Genomic DNA, 15598 nt, shown 5'->3' with positions numbered 1-15598 from the left:
AAAGGTAATCAATCAAGCTGAAAGGGGAGGAGCCGCTTAAATTCAAAGCTGTACTTAATGGCAAAGACGAGGACTGGTGGGTATTGTGTTAACGTTTGTCAGGATGGGTCTTTTGCAATATGTGTTAGTGCTGGTTGTGCTTGTGGTGTTTGATCTGAAGAATGCTTTTGGAAGTTTGAGATCCAGTCAAAGTCCAAAAAGCAAGAAGCATCAATCATATCCAGCTTCCAGAGTGCCTGTTTCTTCTCAAGTGCTCGGAAACACTTTGCAGAAGGCTTCTCTGTCTCAGAGTCTTGACTACAGAGGATTTGCACAAGAGCCTCTTGGTCTTCAGGAGAAGCAGGTGTTGCAGGGTCCAGTGAAGCCTTTGGACTGGAGGTTTCCCACTGTTCCAGAAGTGCCGAGTGAGATGGCGGTGGACTTCCATTTGAGGCAACCTGTGACTCCCAGTAGTGTAGCTATTCAATGCGGTGAGAACCGGGTTCATGTGGAGGTACAGCAGGACTTGTTTAGCAATGGTGAACTGATCCAGCCATCTGGTCTGACTTTGGGAGGATGTCCTGTTGTCGGTTTGGTCCCAGGCTCCAAGGTGCTCTTCTTTGACAATGAACTGCAGGACTGCAATAGTGTGTTGATGGTAAGAGCGGTTAAGTGTTACTAGATTTATTGAACCCTACTAAAAATGGGCCCTTGTTTTGGTATCGACGGTTCCCTGAATCTATATCTGGGGAAAAACTCTTAATAACCGCTTACTCGGGTAACCAAGTGTTATGGCATGACTTGCTAAGATGCCTTTAGGAATGGGGGGGGGGGTTTGGGGAGAATCCTCTAGGTAACAACGTCCGTCTCCTATAGATGACCAAGGATGAGCTTGTCTACACCTTTGCCCTTACCTACACTCCTGAGGCGTTTGCTGGCACTCCGATTACCCGTGCAGGTGGTGCAGTTATTGGTGTTCAATGCCATTATCAAAGGTAAGTGACCTTTTGTGACTCGTGGCATTGCTTGCGGTGGTGGAACTGGAAGCCCGTTTAATTGGTAACTTGAACGGCAGGTTTCAAAATGTCAGCGGTAATGCCTTGAAGCCAACTTGGGTCCCTTATGCCTCAACGGAGGCTGGTGAAGAAGTCTTGCTGTTCTCCCTGAAGCTCATGATGGGTTTGTGCAGTTTCTCTAGACCTCCTGCCTTCTGAACGAGGCTGTGCCTAAGCAGTTCTTCCCTCTTGCAGATGACTGGTCCTTTGAGAGTCCTTCAAACTCTTACTTCCTGGGTGACGTTATTAATGTTGAGGCATCTGTGAAGGTATACAACCACGTCCCTCTGCGTGTGTTTGTGGACAGCTGTGTGGCCACCCAAGTACCTGATGTGAACGCCCTTCCGAGATATTTGTTCATTGAGAATCATGGGTGTGTTCATGTCACCAGATGCTGCAGAGTTGACTTGTTCTCGCGTTTGCTCCTTGTAACCACTTTGTCCCCGACAACTACTTTTCACTCCTTTTTTTTAGATGTCTTGTGGATGCCAAGGTCACAGCTTCCAGCTCGCGCTTCATGCCTCGATCCCAGGAGGACAAAATCCGGTTCCAGCTGGAGGCCTTCATGTTCCAGGGGGGATCCAGTCCTTCTGTATGTATTATGAGTGTTTGGGAGAACGACCTCTCCCATTTGCTTTGGTTTGTGACCCCTTACCCGTGGTGTCTCTTGCAGATCTACATGACGTGTGTTCTGAAGGCCACTCTTGCTTCTGCACCTAGTGACGCGCTCCACAAATCCTGTTCCTTTGCCAATGGGTATGTTCATGCCACTTACGAATACATTAAAGGTGCCATGTCTGATTTTTCGTATTGCAGGTGGCTTGCTGCTGATGGGAACCACCAGGTTTGTGGTTGCTGTGACTCCACATGTGGTCCTGATGGTGGAACTGCTGCTTCTCCTTTTGGAGGTAGGAAGGTGCTTTTAAGCTTGGTTTTTGACCCTTCAAGCACTTAACTCTGGTGTCTGCTCTTTCTAGGCCTTCAGTGGGAAGGGAAGGCCTCGCTCGGTCCTGTAGTGGTTCAAGAGCACAAGAAGACTTTGGCTGGTCTTCAATAAATGTGGGGGAGCAAACTTATTCTTGCTTCGGTTTTTCTTGTCTAGTTTAACCAATTGATTTGAGCGAGGAAGCGGGTAGTCCTACTGTACCTATTCTCTTGCCAGAAGGAAAGGCTCCCTTTTCGCGTTAGGGAAGTTAATAACCCTTTTAAAGGGACCTGCTGTGAGCTCCCTTTTGATGAGTACTGTAAAGGTGGAATACATTGCCCATGATGCTGTAAAGGGACTGCTGTTAATTGGCACTTGTGCCAAGAGTTCTGCGTGAACGTCCACTTCCTTGAAGCACTGCAGATTTTGCGTGCCTCTTATGCAGTGAACTTGATTTCTTCGTGTTGGTAACTTCAAATGAGCAGTTTAATTTTCTCCTTGCATCCCCAAATAGGTTTGCTCAGTTAAATTTGTTTCCTAATGCTCCTTGTTGACATCTCTAATGCTTTTAAATCCATGTACAATAAAAGCGCACTCCCAGTATCAACACTGGCACAACATTTTCCACCTTCAGATGGGTTATTTATAGGTTTTCCATTGTGTTAGGAAAATGGCAGGCATCTCTTAAGTTCAATTTAGTATTTGGGGAGCCAAACTTGCAGAACCTGTACTGACGTAAGGGGGTTTTTGTGCAGTAGCAGGTCAATTATAATTCTGAAAAATAATTGCCGAAATGACACTCAAATAGAACTAATGTTTGGACTCTCAGTGAATGACCTCTTTTGAAAACTGTTGGCTTGTGCAACATCTTGGGCGGTTTGTTTCTAGCACAGTTTCAATATTAAAGGGATACTCCACCCCAAATTGAAAATCGTCATCACTTGCCCCCAAGTCGTTCCCAACCCATAAGAGCTTCGTTCATCTTTGGAACACAACTTATTTTGGAGGAAAACCAGGAGGCTTGTGATTGGCCCACAGACTGCCGAGTAAAATGCACTGTCAAGGTCCAGAAAAGCATCCTTGGAGTAGTCAGACTGTGTACGTTCTTCTGTGTCAGCCGCGCCACAAGCTTGTGTTTTCTACATAAATTTACGCCTTGATTTGAAAGAGAACCGTGGCATCCACTAGCATATGCCGTTTGCGTTCAGCAGGTGTTTTTCAAAATGGCGCTAGGGTGATGTGGGGAGAGACAGAGGAGACCATCTGTTGAATAAAGTCTTTGTTTCATTTGTGTACAAAGTGTTCTCATCGCTTCCTAACGTTACGGTTCATCCACTGATGGCAGATGGGTAATTCTGACGGTGCTTTTCATACTTTTCTGGACCTTGACCGACGAGTGTTTTACTTGGGGATGGTCACAGGCCTCCCGGTTTTCATCCAAAATATCTTTAACCCCTTTGCTGTCAAGGATCGTCACCGGCCCCAGATTATTGTTTTACTTTCACAGCACGTTAAACATAACTCTCTTACTTGACCTGGAGAAACTGCGCATCAGTTGAAAGTTTAAAGACTGTAGCTTCAATATTTGACCAATGTTTTGATAAAACAGTGACCGTTATTTAGTAATTTATGTCAGGAGTACAAAATAGGAGCCATTTTTAGAATAGAAATTCACCAAGCATTCATATTCAGTCACGTCTGCAGTGGTTTGTGTTGTCATAGATTCACTGAAAAGCGTCAAATAGGGTTTATAGGCAAAAGTTGCATATACACAGAGATATATTTACTGATGTTTACTTTATATTTCTTCAGACAGAATCATAATTTCTATTCATTTTCCACTGGTTTACGCGATCTGATGGTAATGATCCGCTCCCAGCCCTGTCTCTGTGTGTATAGTCTTCCGTGTGTGCGCTGACAGAGACCGGATTCGCCCGTGTCTTGTCCATCATAACGGTGCATCATATGCCGCCCCGTCCTACCCATGATGCATTTCCTGTACACTTCCGTGTTGATATCTGACCACAACAACACAGAGAAACCTCTGTACCCATGAAATATCCAAATAATAAACACACGATTACGTTAGTTAATGGTTGGTATGCGATTTTCTTGAGATTTGGGGCGTTTTTATAACAATATTAAAAATGTACATCTGAAATGCTAACTTGTGCAGCGATGTAAAAGGCTATAAATAGCAAATTCCACATGTGATCGCAAAAGGAGGTTATTACAAACCTCAGTCAGGGTTTAAAGTGAGTTTTGAGTAAAAGTGTACTAATAATTTCATAAATAGTCTTATGTAGCTTGATGCTAACGTTAGGTCTAATGCAGCTACATAGCAGGTGCAGTTCTTCTTCATAATGCATTTTGTAATAGTTTTGTCAAAGGTTGTAAGAAAATGTTTTGTTGTATTTTTATAGTAAGGCTTTTGATAACAGTGGGGTAAATGTATACTGGAAGTGAAGCGATGTGGCTTGGTAAACCTTGAAATACCAGAACAAAGGCTAAAAGTAGCGAAATAAAAACAAAAGAATGATGATAAATGAAGAATGAGGATTTTGTGTCATACCTGGCCGATGTGTGAAAGGCTCGTTTCGGAAGAACAATAGAATCATGAATGGGGCAGTTTTGCCGGTCCAAACAAGAGATAATCAGGAGTCATAAATCAATTTTGTTAGCCTTTTATGAGCCTTCTCTAAAAACACACATGACATGGTCTTAGAAAAGGTTTCATAAAATTCACACTTTGTGAGATCATATTCTGAAATATCAAAGTATTAGTAGACTTGTGGCTTTAGCTTCATTATGTATCTAAAATCATATCCTACATCATTTAATACACTTCAATAGGTTTTTAATATTTTTATTGACATGTTTGAGCTTATCTCGATTATAACGGTCTGAGTAATTCTGATTCCTGAACAGTAAACTTTGAAGTGTCAGCTTTGTGAACATTATGTATCTAGTAAGAAAGACTCCTAAGCAGCAACCTTTTAATTTTGGTTATGTCATTTGTGTCTCCATGCTGAAAATGAGTGGTGACAAGTAAGGGGTTAAATTGTGTTCCGAAGACGAATGAAGTTTTTACAGGTTTGGAACAACACGGGGGTAGGTAAGTGATTAGTGACACAATTTTGGGGTGAAGTATCCCTTTAATATCACTACTTTGAGTTGCGGACAATTGACACCGTTTCGTGTTTGCTTCAAGACAGTCGAGAATTGATTTCCACTTAAAACTTGAGCTCAGCGATTTGAGTTGTATTTAAAACAAAAGCCGCAAGTAATCCACATAACTTTATATATTCTGAATGTCGGGAACCAAACTACTGTTTGGAAGACAAGTTAAAAAAAATAAAATAAATAATAATAAGGGGAGCCTTGTGCCGCCACAGGTTAGCAACTGGAGGAAGGATTAAGGAATGCACAACCTTACAAAAGGTTGTGGAACCTTGGTTTAATAGTGAGAGGGGAAAGAATAAAAACACTGGGAAGAGGCATGTAATCCCGCATTCTGCCGAACCAAAACAATACCAATAGACAAAAAGACACCTAAGGGTTCTGAAAAGTTTATTAAAAACACTAGATTTACATGACCAGAGTAACTTCTCCACTAGAAACCACAGTCTGCTCCCCAGAGACAGCCTTGATACGAGTGTCTCTTCCTGAAAGAGAGATGTTCAAAGTGAGAATGCACTTCTAAAATGCCCAGTTCCTCTTGTCAAGAGCAAGAACTCACGTTTCCTGGTGCAGCTTTGCTCACAAGAGCCAGATGATGGATGGCACACCTCTGTAGTGCAGTGGATGAAGATCTGACAGGGAAGAAAGAGGCTCAAGTCATAGAATCCACAAGTAGTAAATATACAGATGTTCAAGTAAAGGGGGGCATACGGTTTCCTGCAGAGCAGCCAGTGAGGCTGGATCTACAAATGTGAACATCTTCACAACAAAGCGCTTGTAGTGGGTTGGGAACTGAAGACCAGACGATCCAGTCACTGGAACCAGTGTGGTCAGATAGCGGTCGTCCTGGTAAGGGCATCTGAGAACAAGAGAAAAAAAAAAGTTAGAAAGGGTCTCCCAGCAGACTAACTGGATAAAGATTGGCTGTACACTCACCCGTCGATCAGAAGGTCCCACTGGGGGAGACTGAGTGGACTGGGGGTTGAAGTCGTCCAACAACGTCCCAGCGTCAGGACAATGTTGGGGTCGGTCCTCTCCATAATGTGCACCTCAACATACACAGGCTCTCGCAGGACTTTTGTGATGGGATAATCAGCGTCACTGTAATAGGACGTGTAGGCCTCATCCCCTGAGGAACAACACTGGGGTTTAACCAGACTCCAGTTTGAAAGGCTTTAGGCAGACACAGGACAAGACCTTACCTTCAGCACAGCCTTTGGTGACGCATTGGCCATTGGCCAGTCTGAGCTCCACCCTGAGAGGTCCAGGAGCAGCTACTGGTGGAGGTGGAGGAACAGAGTTGACCTCCACAACCAGAGCTTCCACAGAAGTTCCCGAATATCTACACTGGAAGAGAAACCTGGACGACACACAGCGAGCTTGTAGCATTTATCAGGGATTAATGGTCACACCAAGACATGGATCACCTACTCAAAATGACTGTCCCTTGTGATAGAACCATATGGTCCAATCCCCACTTCATACGAGGAGGTCATTCGGTTTTCATACACCACATATCCGCTGTCCTCCTGTGAATAGGAACAGTGTCAGCATCCAGTCCATCACAAGCAAATGCAGAATAAAACCAGTAGCAGCTGCTCACCATCACGCTCGTGCCACATGCGGTCACAGGGAACTGGTATATAGCAAAGGAAGGTGTAGACCCCACAGGAGCACAAGGTGGGTCATTTCCACCCAGTAGATGAACCGTATCCAGACTCAGTCGAGGCAGAGTAACATCTCTAGACACCACTACCACAAACTGACCATCTCTAATACACTGGACGGTCACTAGAACAAGGTACAAGAGCAGGTTAAATTCAGAGAATCAGTTTGACACGAACGGAATAAGATTGAGAACACTTACCCGCCCTTCCATAGAAACACTGCTGTCCGTTAAAGCAGCAGTTGATAGCTTCACACTCAGCACCACTGATCCCAGGTAGACCACATTGGATCTGCTCAGAATCAGCTACAGCTACACATTTATCAAAGGGCTCTGCCTGCACTACTGGCTTCTGAAACTGCTGTTTAACTGGCTTCTGAATCGGAAACTGCGGCTTAGTTAACTGTTGAACAGGCTTCTGAAGTGGAAATTGCGGGTTAGGTAGGTGTTGAACTGGTTTCTGAAGTGGAAACTGCTGGTTAGTTAGCTGTTGAACAGGCTTCTGAAGCGGAAACTGCGGCTTAGTTAGCTGTTGAACTGGCTTCCGAAGCGGAAACTGCTGGTTAGTTAGCGGTTGAACAGGCTTCTGAAGCGGATACTGCGGCTTAGTTAACTGTTGAACAGGCTTCTGAAGTGGAAATTGCGGGTTAGGTAGGTGTTGAACTGGTTTCTGAAGTGGAAACTGCGGCTTAGTTAGCTGTTGAACTGGCTTCCGAAGCGGAAACTGTTGGTTAGTTAGCTGTTGAACTGGCTTCTGGAGCTGAAACTGCTGGTCAGTCTGCTGCATCATCAGAGCTTGAGCATCCTGAAGCGACTTACTCCACTGTGGAACAGCATGACAGAAAGCACAGACCAACGAAATCTGAACCAAACACCAACTTCCAGCCATTGTTCAACAGCTAAACACAAAGAGGAGACATTGCCCTTTGGTCTTTTTCTATTCTACAGATTTCAGCTAATTAACGATAGTCCCTCCCTCTTCATTAACAACTGAGTGGACAAATCCCAGGGTTGTAAATGGACATGTAAAACCGTTCTGGAGAATTTTTGCCCATACCCAAGCCACGTACCTTTTTATGTAGATATCATTTAAAATATTGTATCAATGCATTCTATGGCACCTTTAACTGGGATTATGAACTCATATTTTGGCCGGAAACAATAGTTTGAATTTCTTAACGATGGATTTGTTTCTTATAAACACAAAGCCTTTCACTTCAAAAGACAGTAATTGATGTGAATTACTTGTGGATTATATTGATATTTATATCAGCTCTTTGGACTTTCGTTCTGATGCCACCCATTCACTGCAGAGGATTCATTGGGGAGCAAGTGATGTAATTCTACATTTTTCCAAATCTTTTCCAATGATAAACTAAAAACCATTTAAAAAGAGAGAGATTTTTATGAATATTCTATATTATTTGAGTCATATCAGGGGCTTTTTTAATGACATTCATTGTCTATCATAGACACACAGTCAAACTTTAATTGTAAAATTGTGAATAAGTGTAGATGAAAATCTCAGATCCTTATCAAGCCTTCCATTGGCTAGTGACATTCCAGAACGTTCTCATTTGTTAATTTGTTGAATCAAAGGTAATCAATCAAGCTGAAAGGGGAGGAGCCGCTTAAATTCAAAGCTGTACTTAATGGCAAAGACGAGGACTGGTGGGTATTGTGTTAACGTTTGTCAGGATGGGTCTTTTGCAATATGTGTTAGTGCTGGTTGTGCTTGTGGTGTTTGATCTGAAGAATGCTTTTGGAAGTTTGAGATCCAGTCAAAGTCCAAAAAGCAAGAAGCATCAATCATATCCAGCTTCCAGAGTGCCTGTTTCTTCTCAAGTGCTCGGAAACACTTTGCAGAAGGCTTCTCTGTCTCAGAGTCTTGACTACAGAGGATTTGCACAAGAGCCTCTTGGTCTTCAGGAGAAGCAGGTGTTGCAGGGTCCAGTGAAGCCTTTGGACTGGAGGTTTCCCACTGTTCCAGAAGTGCCGAGTGAGATGGCGGTGGACTTCCATTTGAGGCAACCTGTGACTCCCAGTAGTGTAGCTATTCAATGCGGTGAGAACCGGGTTCATGTGGAGGTACAGCAGGACTTGTTTAGCAATGGTGAACTGATCCAGCCATCTGGTCTGACTTTGGGAGGATGTCCTGTTGTCGGTTTGGTCCCAGGCTCCAAGGTGCTCTTCTTTGACAATGAACTGCAGGACTGCAATAGTGTGTTGATGGTAAGAGCGGTTAAGTGTTACTAGATTTATTGAACCCTACTAAAAATGGGCCCTTGTTTTGGTATCGACGGTTCCCTGAATCTATATCTGGGGAAAAACTCTTAATAACCGCTTACTCGGGTAACCAAGTGTTATGGCATGACTTGCTAAGATGCCTTTAGGAATGGGGGGGGGTTTGGGGAGAATCCTCTAGGTAACAACGTCCGTCTCCTATAGATGACCAAGGATGAGCTTGTCTACACCTTTGCCCTTACCTACACTCCTGAGGCGTTTGCTGGCACTCCGATTACCCGTGCAGGTGGTGCAGTTATTGGTGTTCAATGCCATTATCAAAGGTAAGTGACCTTTTGTGACTCGTGGCATTGCTTGCGGTGGTGGAACTGGAAGCCCGTTTAATTGGTAACTTGAACGGCAGGTTTCAAAATGTCAGCGGTAATGCCTTGAAGCCAACTTGGGTCCCTTATGCCTCAACGGAGGCTGGTGAAGAAGTCTTGCTGTTCTCCCTGAAGCTCATGATGGGTTTGTGCAGTTTCTCTAGACCTCCTGCCTTCTGAACGAGGCTGTGCCTAAGCAGTTCTTCCCTCTTGCAGATGACTGGTCCTTTGAGAGGCCTTCAAACTCTTACTTCCTGGGTGACGTTATTAATGTTGAGGCATCTGTGAAGGTATACAACCACGTCCCTCTGCGTGTGTTTGTGGACAGCTGTGTGGCCACCCAAGTACCTGATGTGAACGCCCTTCCGAGATATTTGTTCATTGAGAATCATGGGTGTGTTCATGTCACCAGATGCTGCAGAGTTGACTTGTTCTCGCGTTTGCTCCTTGTAACCACTTTGTCCCCGACAACTACTTTTCACTCCTTTTTTTTAGATGTCTTGTGGATGCCAAGGTCACAGCTTCCAGCTCGCGCTTCATGCCTCGATCCCAGGAGGACAAAATCCGGTTCCAGCTGGAGGCCTTCATGTTCCAGGGGGGATCCAGTCCTTCTGTATGTATTATGAGTGTTTGGGAGAACGACCTCTCCCATTTGCTTTGGTTTGTGACCCCTTACCCGTGGTGTCTCTTGCAGATCTACATGACGTGTGTTCTGAAGGCCACTCTTGCTTCTGCACCTAGTGACGCGCTCCACAAATCCTGTTCCTTTGCCAATGGGTATGTTCATGCCACTTACGAATACATTAAAGGTGCCATGTCTGATTTTTCGTATTGCAGGTGGCTTGCTGCTGATGGGAACCACCAGGTTTGTGGTTGCTGTGACTCCACATGTGGTCCTGATGGTGGAACTGCTGCTTCTCCTTTTGGAGGTAGGAAGGTGCTTTTAAGCTTGGTTTTTGACCCTTCAAGCACTTAACTCTGGTGTCTGCTTTTTCTAGGCCTTCAGTGGGAAGGGAAGGCCTCGCTCGGTCCTGTAGTGGTTCAAGAGCACAAGAAGACTTTGGCTGGTCTTCAATAAATGTGGGGGAGCAAACTTATTCTTGCTTCGGTTTTTCTTGTCTAGTTTAACCAATTGATTTGAGCGAGGAAGCGGGTAGTCCTACTGTACCTATTCTCTTGCCAGAAGGAAAGGCTCCCTTTTCGCGTTAGGGAAGTTAATAACCCTTTTAAAGGGACCTGCTGTGAGCTCCCTTTTGATGAGTACTGTAAAGGTGGAATACATTGCCCATGATGCTGTAAAGGGACTGCTGTTAATTGGCACTTGTGCCAAGAGTTCTGCGTGAACGTCCACTTCCTTGAAGCACTGCAGATTTTGCGTGCCTCTTATGCAGTGAACTTGATTTCTTCGTGTTGGTAACTTCAAATGAGCAGTTTAATTTTCTCCTTGCATCCCCAAATAGGTTTGCTCAGTTAAATTTGTTTCCTAATGCTCCTTGTTGACATCTCTAATGCTTTTAAATCCATGTACAATAAAAGCGCACTCCCAGTATCAACACTGGCACAACATTTTCCACCTTCAGATGGGTTATTTATAGGTTTTCCATTGTGTTAGGAAAATGGCAGGCATCTCTTAAGTTCAATTTAGTATTTGGGGAGCCAAACTTGCAGAACCTGTACTGACGTAAGGGGGTTTTTGTGCAGTAGCAGGTCAATTATAATTCTGAAAAATAATTGCCGAAATGACACTCAAATAGAACTAATGTTTGGACTCTCAGTGAATGACCTCTTTTGAAAACTGTTGGCTTGTGCAACATCTTGGGCGGTTTGTTTCTAGCACAGTTTCAATATTAAAGGGATACTCCACCCCAAATTGAAAATCGTCATCACTTGCCCCCAAGTCGTTCCCAACCCATAAGAGCTTCGTTCATCTTTGGAACACAACTTATTTTGGAGGAAAACCAGGAGGCTTGTGATTGGCCCACAGACTGCCAAGTAAAATGCACTGTCAAGGTCCAGAAAAGCATCCTTGGAGTAGTCAGACTGTGTACGTTCTTCTGTGTCAGCCGCGCCACAAGCTTGTGTTTTCTACATAAATTTACGCCTTGATTTGAAAGAGAACCGTGGCATCCACTAGCATATGCCGTTTGCGTTCAGCAGGTGTTTTTCAAAATGGCGCTAGGGTGATGTGGGGAGAGACAGAGGAGACCATCTGTTGAATAAAGTCTTTGTTTCATTTGTGTACAAAGTGTTCTCATCGCTTCCTAACGTTACGGTTCATCCACTGATGGCAGATGGGTAATTCTGACGGTGCTTTTCATACTTTTCTGGACCTTGACCGACGAGTGTTTTACTTGGGGATGGTCACAGGCCTCCCGGTTTTCATCCAAAATATCTTTAACCCCTTTGCTGTCAAGGATCGTCACCGGCCCCAGATTATTGTTTTACTTTCACAGCACGTTAAACATCACTCTCTTACTTGACCTGGAGAAACTGCGCATCAGTTGAAAGTTTAAAGACTGTAGCTTCAATATTTGACCAATGTTTTGATAAAACAGTGACCGTTATTTAGTAATTTATGTCAGGAGTACAAAATAGGAGCCATTTTTAGAATAGAAATTCACCAAGCATTCATATTCAGTCACGTCTGCAGTGGTTTGTGTTGTCATAGATTCACTGAAAAGCGTCAAATAGGGTTTATAGGCAAAAGTTGCATATACACAGAGATATATTTACTGATGTTTACTTTATATTTCTTCAGACAGAATCATAATTTCTATTCATTTTCCACTGGTTTACGCGATCTGATGGTAATGATCCGCTGCCAGCCCTGTCTCTGTGTGTATAGTCTTCCGTGTGTGCGCTGACAGAGACCGGATTCGCCCGTGTCTTGTCCATCATAACGGTGCATCATATGCCGCCCCGTCCTACCCATGATGCATTTCCTGTACACTTCCGTGTTGATATCTGACCACAACAACACAGAGAAACCTCTGTACCCATGAAATATCCAAATAATAAACACACGATTACGTTAGTTAATGGTTGGTATGCGATTTTCTTGAGATTTGGGGCGTTTTTATAACAATATTAAAAATGTACATCTGAAATGCTAACTTGTGCAGCGATGTAAAAGGCTATAAATAGCAAATTCCACATGTGATCGCAAAAGGAGGTTATTACAAACCTCAGTCAGGGTTTAAAGTGAGTTTTGAGTAAAAGTGTACTAATAATTTCATAAATAGTCTTATGTAGCTTGATGCTAACGTCAGGTCTAATGCAGCTACATAGCAGGTGCAGTTCTTCTTCATAATGCATTTTGTAATAGTTTTGTCAAAGGTTGTAAGAAAATGTTTTGTTGTATTTTTATAGTAAGGCTTTTGATAACAGTGGGGTAAATGTATACTGGAAGTGAAGCGATGTGGCTTGGTAAACCTTGAAATACCAGAACAAAGGCTAAAAGTAGCGAAATAAAAACAAAAGAATGATGATAAATGAAGAATGAGGATTTTGTGTCATACCTGGCCGATGTGTGAAAGGCTCGTTTCGGAAGAACAATAGAATCATGAATGGGGCAGTTTTGCCGGTCCAAACAAGAGATAATCAGGAGTCATAAATCAATTTTGTTAGCCTTTTATGAGCCTTCTCTAAAAACACACATGACATGGTCTTAGAAAAGGTTTCATAAAATTCACACTTTGTGAGATCATATTCTGAAATATCAAAGTATTAGTAGACTTGTGGCTTTAGCTTCATTATGTATCTAAAATCATATCCTACATCATTTAATACACTTCAATAGGTTTTTAATATTTTTATTGACATGTTTGAGCTTATCTCGATTATAACGGTCTGAGTAATTCTGATTCCTGAACAGTAAACTTTGAAGTGTCAGCTTTGTGAACATTATGTATCTAGTAAGAAAGACTCCTAAGCAGCAACCTTTTAATTTTGGTTATGTCATTTGTGTCTCCATGCTGAAAATGAGTGGTGACAAGTAAGGGGTTAAATTGTGTTCCGAAGACGAATGAAGTTTTTACAGGTTTGGAACAACACGGGGGTAGGTAAGTGATTAGTGACACAATTTTGGGGTGAAGTATCCCTTTAATATCACTACTTTGAGTTGCGGACAATTGACACCGTTTCGTGTTTGCTTCAAGACAGTCGAGAATTGATTTCCACTTAAAACTTGAGCTCAGCGATTTGAGTTGTATTTAAAACAAAAGCCGCAAGTAATCCACATAACTTTATATATTCTGAATGTCGGGAACCAAACTACTGTTTGGAAGACAAGTTAAAAAAAATAAAATAAATAATAATAAGGGGAGCCTTGTGCCGCCCCAGGTTAGCAACTGGAGGAAGGATTAAGGAATGCACAACCTTACAAAAGGTTGTGGAACCTTGGTTTAATAGTGAGAGGGGAAAGAATAAAAACACTGGGAAGAGGCATGTAATCCCGCATTCTGCCGAACCAAAACAATACCAATAGACAAAAAGACACCTAAGGGTTCTGAAAAGTTTATTAAAAACACTAGATTTACATGACCAGAGTAACTTCTCCACTAGAAACCACAATCTGCTCCCCAGAGACAGCCTTGATACGAGTGTCTCTTCCTGAAAGAGAGATGTTCAAAGTGAGAATGCACTTCTAAAATGCCCAGTTCCTCTTGTCAAGAGCAAGAACTCACGTTTCCTGGTGCAGCTTTGCTCACAAGAGCCAGATGATGGATGGCACACCTCTGTAGTGCAGTGGATGAAGATCTGACAGGGAAGAAAGAGGCTCAAGTCATAGAATCCACAAGTAGTAAATATACAGATGTTCAAGTAAAGGGGGGCATACGGTTTCCTGCAGAGCAGCCAGTGAGGCTGGATCTACAAATGTGAACATCTTCACAACAAAGCGCTTGTAGTGGGTTGGGAACTGAAGACCAGACGATCCAGTCACTGGAACCAGTGTGGTCAGATAGCGGTCGTCCTGGTAAGGGCATCTGAAAACAAGAGAAAAAAAAAGTTAGAAAGGGTCTCCCAGCAGACTAACTGGATAAAGATTGGCTGTACACTCACCCGTCGATCAGAAGGTCCCACTGGGGGAGACTGAGTGGACTGGGGGTTGAAGTCGTCCAACAACGTCCCAGCGTCAGGACAATGTTGGGGTCGGTCCTCTCCATAATGTGCACCTCAACATACACAGGCTCTCGCAGGACTTTTGTGATGGGATAATCAGCGTCACTGTAATAGGACGTGTAGGCCTCATCCCCTGAGGAACAACACTGGGGTTTAACCAGACTCCAGTTTGAAAGGCTTTAGGCAGACACAGGACAAGACCTTACCTTCAGCACAGCCTTTGGTGACGCATTGGCCATTGGCCAGTCTGAGCTCCACCCTGAGAGGTCCAGGAGCAGCTACTGGTGGAGGTGGAGGAACAGAGTTGACCTCCACAACCAGAGCTTCCACAGAAGTTCCCGAATATCTACACTGGAAGAGAAACCTGGACGACACACAGCGAGCTTGTAGCATTTATCAGGGATTAATGGTCACACCAAGACATGGATCACCTACTCAAAATGACTGTCCCTTGTGATAGAACCATATGGTCCAATCCCCACTTCATACGAGGAGGTCATTCGGTTTTCATACACCACATATCCGCTGTCCTCCTGTGAATAGGAACAGTGTCAGCATCCAGTCCATCACAAGCAAATGCAGAATAAAACCAGTAGCAGCTGCTCACCATCACGCTCGTGCCACATGCGGTCACAGGGAACTGGTATATAGCAAAGGAAGGTGTAGACCCCACAGGAGCACAAGGTGGGTCATTTCCACCCAGTAGATGAACCGTATCCAGACTCAGTCGAGGCAGAGTAACATCTCTAGACACCACTACCACAAACTGACCATCTCTAATACACTGGACGGTCACTAGAACAAGGTACAAGAGCAGGTTAAATTCAGAGAATCAGTTTGACACGAACGGAATAAGATTGAGAACACTTACCCGCCCTTCCATAGAAACACTGCTGTCCGTTAAAGCAGCAGTTGATAGCTTCACACTCAGCACCACTGATCCCAGGTAGACCACATTGGATCTGCTCAGAATCAGCTACAGCTACACATTTATCAAAGGGCTCTGCCTGCACTACTGGCTTCTGAAACTGCTGTTTAACTGGCTTCTGAATCGGAAACTGCGGCT

General features: G+C 43.7%; 3 protein-coding genes and 1 long non-coding RNA gene across 4 annotated transcripts in view; 2 read left to right on the top strand and 2 right to left on the bottom strand.

Annotated features, from left to right (window-relative positions):
- LOC127971401 (uncharacterized) overlaps nucleotides 1–15598 on the bottom strand; it is a 187016-nt gene that overhangs the window by 56622 nt on the left and 114796 nt on the right. Inside the window, exon 7 of the mRNA XM_052574394.1 lies at nucleotides 7251–7460. Within this exon, the coding sequence (XP_052430354.1) occupies nucleotides 7251–7460 (210 nt within the window). The remainder of the gene's footprint in view (nucleotides 1–7250; nucleotides 7461–15598) is intronic.
- Nucleotides 1–15598, top strand: part of LOC127971759 (uncharacterized) — a 151184-nt gene that overhangs the window by 29635 nt on the left and 105951 nt on the right. The gene's annotated exons all lie outside the window — the stretch shown is intronic.
- On the bottom strand, nucleotides 5513–6543 carry LOC127971637 (zona pellucida sperm-binding protein 4-like). The gene is made up of 5 exons (XM_052574806.1): nucleotides 6342–6543; nucleotides 6076–6268; nucleotides 5851–5998; nucleotides 5699–5771; nucleotides 5513–5624 (listed from the first exon to the last, which is right to left on the bottom strand). Exons 1-5 carry the CDS (start codon nucleotides 6526–6528, stop codon nucleotides 5548–5550), a joined length of 678 nt encoding a protein of 225 aa, XP_052430766.1. The 5' UTR covers nucleotides 6529–6543; the 3' UTR covers nucleotides 5513–5547.
- LOC127971479 (zona pellucida sperm-binding protein 3-like) lies at nucleotides 8453–10977 on the top strand. Its single transcript, XM_052574504.1, has 8 exons — nucleotides 8453–9037; nucleotides 9254–9372; nucleotides 9453–9556; nucleotides 9628–9805; nucleotides 9907–10024; nucleotides 10106–10188; nucleotides 10249–10340; nucleotides 10410–10977. Exons 1-8 carry the CDS (start codon nucleotides 8504–8506, stop codon nucleotides 10487–10489), a joined length of 1308 nt encoding a protein of 435 aa, XP_052430464.1. The 5' UTR covers nucleotides 8453–8503; the 3' UTR covers nucleotides 10490–10977.

This window comes from Carassius gibelio, chromosome A4, assembly GCF_023724105.1.
Source record: "Carassius gibelio isolate Cgi1373 ecotype wild population from Czech Republic chromosome A4, carGib1.2-hapl.c, whole genome shotgun sequence".
In the NCBI taxonomy this organism is placed as follows: Eukaryota; Metazoa; Chordata; class Actinopteri; order Cypriniformes; family Cyprinidae; genus Carassius; species Carassius gibelio.
Note: the sequence above shows the minus strand (reverse complement) of the source record. Positions and strands in the feature narration are given on the sequence as shown.